At 40.1% G+C, this 12,882-nt stretch overlaps 1 protein-coding gene across 2 annotated transcripts in view; it reads right to left on the reverse strand.

Annotated features, from left to right (window-relative positions):
• Nucleotides 1–2,150, reverse strand: part of lcmt2 (leucine carboxyl methyltransferase 2) — a 32,068-nt gene extending 29,918 nt beyond the window's left edge. Inside the window, exon 1 of one of the 2 annotated variants that reach the window (XM_060828030.1) lies at nucleotides 2,052–2,150. In XM_060828030.1, coding sequence (XP_060684013.1) covers nucleotides 2,052–2,116 — 65 coding nt within the window. In that variant the 5' untranslated portion in view covers nucleotides 2,117–2,150. The remainder of the gene's footprint in view (nucleotides 1–2,051) is intronic. The other variant, XM_060828031.1, reaches the window with a different exon arrangement.
• Nucleotides 2,151–12,882: the final 10,732 nt, after the last annotated feature.

Consider the following 12,882-nt stretch of genomic DNA (forward strand, 5'->3'; position numbering starts at 1 on the left):
GAGTGGATGTAATGAAGAGAATTTCAGCTGTGAACCATTTCATAAATGGATGTTTTTAAACACAACTGGATCACTACATAAAAAAGTAAATATGAGGTACAGTCAATATGGACAGTCTAATCACCTCTCGCAAATACAGACCATTACTAGCACAGGCTAGTAATGTACTCAGTTGCTCCCTCAAGTGGAGAATGGCACATGGCATTCAGAGATCCAAAAGGGATTTAATTTGAAAAAAAATCAAACTAGGAGGATCAGGGGAAATAACACAAACTACACTGGATTCAGGTTTCTGTTAGATCTACTGGGATGAAATGAAGATACTGAAGAAATACACATCAGATACTTGCAACAATAACCATCTAAGTGATTTTGATAATTTTGTGCAATCCAGTAAAGTTTTCAACATGGATGCTTCATCGCACCAGATATTTAAAAAAGTAAATTTCAGTAAGCACTGTATATGGGTGGCACAGTGGTTAGCACTGCTGCCTCACAGCGCCAGAGATCCGGGTTCAACTCCTGCCTCAGGCAATTGTCTGTGTGGAGTTTGCACATTCTCCCTGTGTCTACATGGGTTTCCTCCCACACTCCAAATATGTGCAGGTTAGGTGAATTGACCATGCTAACTTGGCTGTAGTATTAGGTGAAGGGGTTAATGTAGGGGAATGGGTCTGGGTGGGTTGCTCTTGTGTGGACTTGTTGGGTCTAAGGACCTGTTTTCCACACCATAAGTAATCTAATCATACTAGAACAAACAGAACACTGGAGAACTAAGAAGATCTTTCTGAAGAACAGCTGTAACCAAACTAAAAACATTAGTTGTTTTTTCTCTCCACAAATGCTGATAAACCTGTTGTGTTTCTCTAACGTTTTCTATGTTTCACATTTCCAGCAACGATAGAATTTTAGTTTTATTCAAGCAATGTGCAATTATTTGAAATGCACATTTCTACGTGACCACTGTCATACTTCAATAGCACTCCAACAGCAAATGTTTTGGAGTTGTTCTGAGGTCACGAAAGATGTTATTCAAATTTGTTTTGTATCTTCACATCCTATGAATGAATTTAAAAGAAAAAATATATTTAGGGAATAGTAGGGAAGAGTTGTAAGGATTAACAAACTGGTTATCAATGAAAGGTTGAACTGTGCCCTGAACTGCAGCAAACAAATAACCAGAGCTTCCACACAAGTAAAAATGCTCATCATCTACAATTACTCCCTAATCTCACCTCTACCAGTTTTACATCTCATGCTAAAGTAAAATATTGTAGATGCTGGAATTCTGAACTAGAAGCTGAAAAGGTTGTACAAAGTTAAAATAAATCACACAAAACCAGATTATAGTCCAACAGATTTATTTGAAAGCTTTCACAGCGCTGCTCCTTCATCAGGTGGTTGCAGAGTATAAGATCATAGGACAGAATTTGTAGCAAAAGTTTAGTGTGATGCAACTGAAATTATACATTTATATATATGCTAGTGCTTCCAAATAAACCTGTTGGACTATAACCTGGTGTTGTGTGATTTTTAACTTTGTACACCCCATTCCAACACCGGCTCTTCCAAATCAGAAAAGGTTGGAAATACTCAGGTCTGGCAGGCAACTTTATAGAGAGAGAAAAACAGAAGAACGTAACATTTCTAATATAAAAAAATCACAATTTAAACATCAACTTTGTATCTCTTCCCTGAAAAATGCTGCCTGACCCTGCCGAACATCTCCAGCATTTTCTACTTCAATTTCATCTCATGCTTCGGGATTGCCTTTCACTACAGTGATCCTGGCAGCAACATCAGCTCGCCAACCTTAAACGCAAATTATTCGACGGTTCACGGTGCTCATTTCGAGCAGTCGCCGCCTTGGGGGGGGTGCTAGTGTAAACGGTTGCTATATAAATGCATAAGGTCGTTGCTACGAGTAGGTTCAATGTGTTCAGGATAATGGCGGAAGCCCGACTTCGGGCCATCCTCACTACAATTCCGCTCTGGTTTGAGATGAAGACCTTCCTCACCCCAATCCCTGACCAAGAGGAACTCTTACTTACAGCCACATCCTTCCCAGCCTGTTTCTTATTCCTACACCGTTTATTTCTGGCGCTGGAAGCCGCATTCTCCCCGTCCCCCTCCTCCTCCATCATCATCATCATCCTGCCGGCCACCGACATGGACTGTCCACTACGCATGCGCAAGAACCGTCAGTCCGTCTCTACGCAGCTACGCATGCGCAAGGCCCGGCTGGCCGGTACGACGCAGTCACGCATGCGCAACGCCCGGCAGGCCGGTACTACGCAGCTACGCATGCGCAACGCCCGGCAGGCCGGCACTACGCAGCTACGCATGCGCAAGGCCCGGCTGGTCGGTGCTACACAGCTATGTATCCCTTGTCTTTACATTTACATCAGTATTCACAAAGCAGAAGGACAAAGTGAATGGTGTGTCTTGAGGGGGGAAGGGTATACAGTATTAATATTCTAGGGCATGTCCATATTAAACAAAAGTTATTGGATGTCTTGAAAAACATTAAAGTAGATAAGATCCCAGGAAGTGACCTATCCCAGAATATTGAGGGAAGAAATTGCTGTGGCCTTTTACAAAATTCTTGTATCCTCTTTAGTTGCAGGAGAAGTCCCAGAGGACTTGAAAATATCCAATATTGTTTCTTTGGTTGAGAGGGGCAACAGGGATAGGGAAATTGTTGGAAAAGATTTTTAGGGACAGTGTTTATTCAAATTTGGAAAAAAACCCTGACTTATTGGTGACAAGCAGCATAGCTTTGTGAGGGAAAAGTCGTCTCTCACCAAATTAATTCAGCTTTCTGAGGAAATGACAAGGTTGGTGATGATAGCAGAGTGGTGGATGCTGTTTACATGGACTTTAGAAAGGCCTTTGACAAAGTCCCTCGTGGCAGGCTGATATGGAAAGTGAAGTCACATGGGATCTGTAGTGAGCTGGTAAGATGGATACAATTGGTCATAAAATACAAAGAGTAGTGGTGGAAGTGTATTTGTCTGACTGGAGACCACCACTGTTATTAGTTCTGCTCTGAAAGGATCAGTGCTGGGACCCTGTTGCTTGTAATTATATATATGAGGAGAATGTAGGTGGCTTGAATTAGTAAGTTTGCAGATGACACAAAGGTTAGGGGGCTGCGGATAGTAAGGATGATTGCCAGAGGAAACAGCAGGGTATAGATAGGCTGAAAACTCGGGTGGAGAAATGAGAAATGGAATTTAATCTAGACAAATACGAGGTGATGCATTATGGAAGGTCTAATGCAGGAGGGAAATAGATGATATGCCCTTAGAAGCATTAACATACAGAAGGATTGAAGTGTACAGACCTACAGATCCCTGAAAGTGGCAATACAAGTGGAAGTGGAGGCCAGGGCAGGGAGGCGAATCCCAGAGAAAACTGACCTCGGAGCACCTGAGAACTAGTGTGGAGTGGAGTGGAGTGGAGTGGAGGACTGTTGTTAGACTGGCATTTGGCACAGTGGGTTGGACTACGTTTGGAAGTCTCTGAGCTGATCAACTGCAATGTAATAGGTGAAAGTGAGTACTGCAGGTGCTGGAGATTAGAGTCAAGAGTGTGATGCTGGAAAAGCACAGCAGGTCAGGCAGCTTCTGAGGAGCAGGACAATTGACGTTTTGGGCAAAAGCCCTTCATCAGGAATGAGGATAGGAGTCTCAGGAGTGGAGAGATAACTGGGATTGGGGGGGAGGGGAGATGTTGGGGAGGAAGGTAGCTGAGAATGCATAAGGTCAAAGGAGTGGGGTAAAAGTGATAGATTGAAGGGGAGGGTGGAGCAGTTAGATGGGAAGGAGCTGAACAGGTCATGAGGACGGTGCTGAGCTGGAAGGTTGGAACTGGGGTAAGGTGGGGGGAGTGAAAAATGAAGAAACTGGTGAAATCCACATTGATGCCATGGGGTTGAAGGGTCCCAAGGTGGAAGATGAGATGTTCTTCCTCCAGGCGTCGGGTGGTGAAGGAGTGGCGATGAAGCCCAGGCCCTGCATGTTCTTGGCAGAGTGGGAGGGGGAGTGAAAGTGTTCGGCCATGGGATGGTGGGGTTGATTGGTGCAGGTTTAACAGACATATGATAGGTAGCAAATAGTGGGACATGGACCATGTAGAGACAAAAGTTTTTTAGTGTAGAAACACATTGTGTGTTTGTGCAGGCTTACTGGGACTATTCTTGTGCTGAACTGTTCTTTGTCAGTCAGCTAAAAGTTTTGGTGATGGGCAGATTGTTAGAAAAAAGTCTGAGAGAACACATAAACATTTAGAAAGATTAATTAAGGGCAGTAATCATGAATTTGTTAAATGTTAATTGATTTTTTTTTAAGGTGGTGAAAGAAAAGTTGATGAAAGCCAAGTAGCAACACATTTGATTCTGTTGACATGAATTTTCAACCAGTTTCTCTGACTTGGCAGACAATCCAGAAAATTAAAAGCTTATGGAATTTAAGAAAAAGGAGAAAGTGGTTCCAAAATTGTGTAATAGGTATTGGTCAACAGGTGTTTTTATAATGAGAATGTTCTGCAGGGCTCAGGACTGAAATAATGAAAAGGTTTGCAGATGATATGAAAACTGGCTGTATGATAGTGAAAAGGGAAGATGTAGATAGTGGGCAGCTTTCAAGAGAATGGTATGGGAGGCAACAAAATGACAAACAATTCAATCTGGAAAAGTAAAAAATGCATTTGGAGAGGAAAATTAAGAATACATACTTAATTATAGGATTCTGAGAAATGTAAAGGTACAAGGGAATCTTAGAGCATTTGTCCACAGATTTCTGACAGTAGAAGGACATAAAATACTTGTTGGACCTCCGTTATAATAAAGCTTACAATTCTAGTTACTCTTTCGAGGAAAGTTGTGATTGCACAAGTAAGAGGATATATAAGAGATTTAAGACAATATTGCCAGGAATGGAGAATTTTAGCTGAGGACAGATTGGATAGAGTGGAGTTCTTTTCTTAAGAAAGCAGAGATTTAATTGAAATTACAAGAGTCCTAGGTAGAATAGATAGGAAAAACTTTCATGTTCAGCCGACAGATCAATAATCAGGGGCATAGATTGAAAGTGATTAATCAAAGAATTAGAGGGGAGTAGACACATGGACAAACCTCTACCTACCTGCCCATCTACCGACCTACCTGGAACTCACTGTCTGAAAAGATTGCAGCATAGACAGGCAGGAGGCTGGAAGAACACAGCAAGCCAGGCAGCATCAGGAGGTGGAGAAGTCAATGTTTTGGGTGTAACCTTTCTTCAGGATTGCAGCAGCAAACACTCTCATCGCAGTACTATATACATTATCTAAAATATTTGCTCAATAATAGTATTTAATGTTCACCAACACCCAACATGCCAGAGAGTGTTTGTACCCTCAGCTGCCCACCAAGTGCATATCTAAAAGCACTACACTGAAACAAAGTGGATCAATCCAAAGGTCACATATTCCTGGCTGCAACATGGAGATCCATAAAGGAGGTGACCTGCATCCTATTAAAGAGGGACAATGAATTCATTCACTTCACAGCTGATGCTGATACCCTGGCTGCAATATCAATGGGTTTTATACCTATTGCATGGGGCTCCCAAAGAACACTGAATAATTAAGTTCGCTCATGTGGTCATTACAGCAACCAGGAACAGCCAGCTGCATTTATGAATTCCAAGGAGTTTTGCTCCCTTAACATCCAATTAGTCTATGGGCACAGTATGCTAACTGTGCAGGTTAGTGCTCATTTCCCAGGAAACTCTCATGATTCCTATACATCTCATAATTTTATCTCCCAGAGTTATTTGAGGTTGTTGCCTAAGTTCATGGCTCATAGATGGCCAGAACTACACTCTTGGGACATTGATGATGATAGTAGTGGGTCATATCCACAGCCTTACAGAGGAGTGTTACAATGGCTTGGAAAGGGTGGACGTGAGGAAATTGTTTCCGTTAGGCGAGGAAACTAGGACCTGTGGACACAGCCTTAGAATTAGAGGGGGTAAATTCAGAACAGAAATGCGGAGACATTTCTTCAGCCAGAGAGTGGTAGGCCTGTGGAATTCATTGCTGCAGAGTGCAGTGGAGGCCGGGACGCTAAATGTCTTCAAGGCAGAGATTGATAAATTCTTGATGTCACAAGGAATTAAGGGCTACGGGAAGAATGCGGGTAAGTGGAGTTGAAATGCCCATCAGCCATGATTGAATGGCGGAGTGGACTCGATGGGCCGAATGGCCTTACTTCCACTCCTATGTCTTATGGTCTTAACGTAGCACAAGGATCAACCAGGGCAGTCAGAGAGCAGACCATTGGCTTGTTGAAAATATACGTTGATTGCCTTGACTTTTCTGGTTGAGTATTATGTGATGTGCCCCAGAAGGTGTCCAGGATTGTCAGAGCTTTGACTGCATTGCATAATTTGATGTTGCAATGGAGAGGGGAATTGCTAATCAAGGAGCTGCACTGTTGTCAGTTGAAGATAACTGTTCAGAATATGAGGGAGAGGACAGACATATCACAGCTTCTTTCTAAATTCTAATCTCAAAGACAACTAGGGATTTCATCCTACAAGTGAATTTTAAAAAGATGGTTTCATTATATTCCTTTATTCAGTTATTACTAATTATTGTCTAAACTTCTATGAACTTGAAAACATTGAACAAAAGTGAAGCAAAATGCAAGTCGAGGTATAGTGTAGGTAAGAAGTAGAGTGATCTCATCAACCCATTTAGAGATGTTATTACATACCTTTGGAGGAGGTGGGGCTTGAACCCAGACCTCTGCACTCCAAGAGATGTAAATCACAGCAAGATTGGTGATCCTGAGACAATGTGTTGGAAATTAGAGCATCCATTTAGGAAAGGTCCAATTCCTGAGATAAAAGGGACAAAATTGAAGCAGTAAGTCAAACAATAATTAAAATCTTGAGCTGCCAGTGGCTTGCTTCTGATACACTCATCACTTTACTAATTTCCAATTAAACTGGCAGTGTTGTTAGAAAACTTTCCAAAACCTCACACATAGCCAACAATTCTTTGCCACAAATCTCTTGCTCCAATGTGGAGCACATTCTTTCTTTTCACTGTGTAATCTGACTTTCAGCAGTCAAACAAAGCGATCATTGTTATTTGGGAACAGCATTACTCTCTGCATTGTTTTTCAGTCATGCTCATGAAAGTGGTTTATGAAGCATTATTGAAGTTCCGACTTAGTTTTGACACTATGTCTACTATGGATACCTTGATCCCTGCATCTAAATGACATGTCCGTGTTCCGAATGGGAATGTTTTTAAAGGATCCACCTAGAGCAGATGGCACCTGGCACCTTTGCCAGCACCTTCCATATTTAACCACCTGGAGGAAAACCACCACAGACAAATCCCATTGAAGTCACACACCATCCTGCCTTGGAAACATATCATAATTTCTTTTGTCGCTGGGTGAAAAATCTGGAACTGCCTGTACTTACACCAACCACCCTGCAGCAGATCCAGAGGACAGTTCACCGTCCATTAGAGATGGGAAATAAATGTCATCAAAACTGAAATCCCTTGAACAAATGAGAAAGAAATTACCTAATAAAATTCAACTTGTTTTAATGAAATTTTAGGTATCATTTTGAATTATTTAGGTATCAATTCATTGGACATATAATTGAGAAGCACGTAGATGAATTGAATCCTGAACAGAAGAAGCTGCTGTGTTGGTTTGTACATTGCTGTCTGGTGAACAAATCTACATGAAGAAAACAAGCTCATGAGTTCTGGTGCCTTGAACAATTATCTTTTCATAAAAATAGAAACAAAATCAAATTGAATATTTGTGGCATAATTTTTATTTACAGTGAAATATTAGTTGCAAGGTATAAAATCCATTGGTCTATTCACTATCCCTAGCTTTACAGTCAAGATTTCCCTGCACATGTGTCTTCAATTTTCTCATTTAATTGTGCAGTGTCAATAATTGACATTATCCAGAATCCATCATTTTTAATTTTAAAATGTTTAAGTTTCCCAAGAAGGCTTAATTTGAATGTTTAAGGATAGCACAGTTTAAGGATTTCCGATTCAGGCTTTTGTGTACTTACAATTAATTTTTTTCAATGGTAACACATATATCTTGACCTTCTCTTGAGTTTAAATTATTTCATTTACAAAACTTGTGTAACTATTGGCTCGAAAGCAAAATAGACTTCTGTTTATGTAGAGCCTTTCACAATTTCAGGATGTCCCAAAGCACTTTATAGCCAATGAAGCATAGTCACTTGTATAATGTAAGAAACACTACTTATTCTTGTGTAGTGAGCTATTTGTGACTGACAGCTTTTTCCAGACTAGTCATAGATTGATGAAAATCTACAACACAGAAAAAGATCCTTCAGCCCATTATGTTTGCACCAGTCATAAATAATCACCTATTCTAATCCCATTTTCCTGCACTTAGCCCACAGCCTTGTTCGCCTTGACACCACAAGTGCATATCTAAACACTCAAGTGTTACAAGCCCCTATCACCCTTACAGGCAGTGAGTTCCACGTCCCCACCATCCTCTGGTTGAAAAACATCTTTAAACTTTCTTCCCCTTAAATCTATCTTAGCTTTTTTTTGATTATATTGTATATTTTAGATTGAAAGTAAGCACCAACTCTGATAAATGTCTGAGCCGTCGGATTGTGAATATTTCAGTAATGACATGTTACTTATGTTTTAATACAAAATAAATTTGAAAAGCAACTCAATATCATTCAAAAATGTTTGCAATGCATGAATGCTTAAAAGATTTCAGAAGAATTCTACAAATGATCGAACAATAACATGACCCGTTGACAGTCATGTTGCTCAATATACCATCAAAAGGGCAAAATATTTCTTAACCTTTTGCAGTTTTTGTCTCCTTTCTCCTCACCTATCCCTTAGGTGCTGATTTCTTGATACATTGCAATTCTGTAGTAGTACCTTAGGTACATTATCCATTAGGTTCATTATTTGTGTGTGACCCCCTGCAATGAAAGTTGGGGCACCAGTTAACATTACAGCTAAGCCTTTTCTTGTTCATGATTGTTGTTTGTCCTGCTGCATTTCTAACAAGAATAATCAGAAATATGAATATTAGTGACTTAGCTTTCCCTAATACATAGCCATTTATGTAAGCTATAATGATCCAGCTACCACCCCGGTTAATTCAGAAAAGGTTGCGATTCAAACCTCAAACATTGTTGACTTTTATGGGCTCAGCCTATGGATAGCTTTGGCAAATAGTTTTCATATAGCATTCTGTATGTCATCCGATGTCTTATTGTAAGAAAATTAAAGCTGTTCCAATGGATCTATGGGAACTCAGCTGTGGAAATCAGTTAGATCCGAGCAATGCAGATTTTTAATATTGGCTTGATATTACAAATACTTAGGTTTGATCAGAAAATCAAGTAAAAACTTCAGAGTGCATCCTTTGAAAGGTTTTAGAGATATATTTACCTCATGTGGAAGATTAGACTGGATGATATTTGACCTTAAATCGAAGGCAGGTTTGACACTTGGGCTAGGAGATCAGAGTGGGAACCCCTTTTGCAGAATCCCTGCCCAATGTAAATGGTAGTTTTTGACTTTTTGATTTGATTTATTATTGTCACATGGACCTAGGGTACAGTGAAAAGTTTTGTTTTGCATGCAGTACAAGCATATCATACCATGTAAAGTGCATTAAGGCAATAGAACAGAGCGAGGAATACAATGTTATGGCTGCAGAGAAGGTGCAGAAAGAGCAAGATTAGCATTAAATTTAAAAGGTCCATTCAGAAGTCTAATAACAGCGAAGCTTGAATCTGTTGGTTCGTGTGTTTAAGCTTTTGTACCTTCTAACCGATGGAAGAGAGTATAATTGGGGTGGATGATGTTGGCTGCCTTTCAGAGACAGCAAGAAATGTAGATGGAGTCAATGAATGAAAGGCTGGCTTGCATGATGGACTGGGTTGTGTTCACAATTCTCTATAGTTTCTTTTGAACAGCGCAGTTGCCACACTACATCCATGATGCATCCAGATAGACTACTTTCTATGGTGCATCAATAAAAATAGCTAAAAGTTGTTTAGACTTTTAGCTAAAAGTACTGTATTCTTGCCCTGAATGTGAAAACATAAATAGTTACATCAGATAAAATCAACAGAAATTAAATGTTATGAGTACAGTTTAATTTTTGTAGGGAATGTATGCGTTCGAACTGTATGCATTTGAAGATCAAGAATGTTGTGGGCCTACAATTGGTTATTGCTTGAAGGAAGTCTTGAGCAGAGTTTTCTGGGCTCCTTCTGACATATCTGAAGTTAAGAGTAGCCAAAAAAATTCCACTGGAGGTCTTCCCACTATTCTTGCACAATAATGGAAGTGAATGAGGATTAGGCTGTTCTACCCATGCCTATTTAGGGATATGCTCAATGATCACTTAAAGGCTGCTACCTGCCCTGACTTCAATGTTGATGTTGGCTGTTTCAAGATTGGGCAGTGCCAGGTAGGTTATTCTGCTTGGACCACAGACAGAGGCACCTCCATTACTGATCCTGTGTTGAGAATTGGTGCTTCCTATTCTAAGGTCAGGGAACCTGTCTCCTCAATGACAGAGCACAAGATACTAGGACAGATGGCCTAAAGATTGTTCAATGAGGCAGGTTTTAAGGAGCCTCTTAAGTGATGAAAGAGAAGTGGCAAGGTTTAAAGAGGGGATTCCAGAAGAAAACATAGCTAAAATTCGTGGAGTGACTTACTGAACTCAGTGATGCACACACAGCTAGAGTTGGCAGTACACAGAAATTCCAGAGAGTTACAAAGATAAGGAGAAGTAACACCCGGGAATGATAAAAAATGCTGAGAATTTTAAAACTGGACCAATTGTTGCTCAATCAGAAGTCAACATAGATCGCCAAACACAGGGCGCTGGGGCAAACTTTGGATAAGGTCAAGTTTATAGATGGGTACGTTGGCATGGTCAATCAGGAGAGTGTTGAAATAATCAAATCTAAAAGCAACAAATGGTTGGATGAGGGTTTCAGCAGCAATTGAGCCAAGGGAAGGTTTGAGTTGGATGATGATATGGAGGGAGTATTTTCTCCAAATGGCTTTGGATGTTGAGCCATTTGCAGCTAGATTATAATTGGATTAGATTAGACCCCCTCAAAATATTTTAAGAAGGTAGTCTAGACCATAACTTTTTTTATTTTAAAGGTCAATGTGCAGTGCCGTGTTCCAGATGCAATGCAACTGGTCAAACTACTCAACATGAAGCAGAGCACAAAAAGAGGAGGAATTTAGGATAATATAACTGTTAGAAAACATAATCAAATGATAGATACATTACCTTTTACTAATTAACTGTTCCAATATAGTAACATCTCATAAACAGACCCTTTGGCAAAAATGCAGGTTCTTACATGGAGTTCTCCAATCCAGGGAGGAAACAACATCAAGAGAAGGTTCAGAGAGTATAGCAGCTAGGAATCATTCACTGAAGCTTCCAACTCTTTTGAGACCCTAAAGGCTCCCGACTCTACTAAAAAAGACAAAACCCAGAAATCAGCGTGCTTCTATTGTTCCAGCTTTAAATAAAAATGAGAATGTAACAGGTATGGTCATAGGAATACTGATGTTGCAATTTCATTCAAATATATGACTCATGTTTATGTTCATGCATATATAGCTGAATGTGTGTAATTTGCTCTATTATTGGATAAAAAATGTTTTATTTGTACTGCAACTTGGTAACGAAAATTATAATTTTGTGAATAGAATAGAATTGCTCTTTCTTGGTCTTTTTTTTCTCAATTTTTTTGGCTGTGTATTTATGTGATTAACAAAGCAATTAAGTAACAAGTACTCCCGTGTTGGTCCTAACTTGGGCCTATATTAGCCATGAAATGAACACAAATTGCTCAGGGATGACTCTATATTTTCTCACTCATAACTCAAGGGAAGTTCTAAGGAAAGTTAGTACTTCTCCAAGTCAATGGCTGGAATCTGCAACTCTGAATAAAGATGGAGAGAAAATGCCGTAACATTCAATTACTCCATGGCAGTATGTTTGTGACTTAAGCATGAGCCTCATCTTGCAGGACGATTTTTGTTTTGCCTCAGCTGCATGGGCCATAAGAACAGAAGAGGTACAAACAGGAATAGATTGTAGTTTGAGCTGGTGACCTGACAGTTCAGGTACATAATTCTTTGAAGTTTACATCACATAAAGATAGGGTATTCCAGAAGGCATTTAGCGCACTTGCTTTCATTGCTCAGACCTTTGAGTATAGGAGTTGGGAAGCTAAGTTGAGGTTATAAAGGATGTTGGTGAGGTCTCTTCTGGAGTATTGATCTGGTCTCCCTGTTATAAGATGGATAATATTCAGCTGGAGCGGGTTCAGAAGAGATTTACCAGAATGTTGCTGGGATTGGAGGGTTTGAGTTATAAGGAGAGGCTGGATAGGTTGGGACTTTTTTCTTTGGAGTGCAAGAGGTTGAGAATTGACCTTATAGAGGTTTATAAAATTATAGACAAGGTGAATGGCAAGTGTCTTTTCCTAGGGCGGGATTTCTCAAGACTAGGGGGCATATTTTTAAGGTAAGAAGGGAAAGATTTAAAAAAGACACGAGGGGCAATTTTTTTCATGCAGAGTGTGGTTAGTGTGGTTACTCTGGAATGAACTTCCAGAGGAAGTAGTGGATGCGGGGTACAATTATAACATTTAAAAGACATTTAGATATGTACATGAATAAGAAATGCTTGGAGGGATATGAGCCAAGCACAGGCAGGTGGGACTAGTTTCGTTTAGGATTATGTTAGGCATGGACTAGTTGGACTGAAAGGTCTGTTTCGATGCTGCATGAGTC

Source organism: Hemiscyllium ocellatum, chromosome 7 (genome assembly GCF_020745735.1).
Source record: "Hemiscyllium ocellatum isolate sHemOce1 chromosome 7, sHemOce1.pat.X.cur, whole genome shotgun sequence".
Classification (NCBI taxonomy): domain Eukaryota; kingdom Metazoa; phylum Chordata; class Chondrichthyes; order Orectolobiformes; family Hemiscylliidae; genus Hemiscyllium; species Hemiscyllium ocellatum.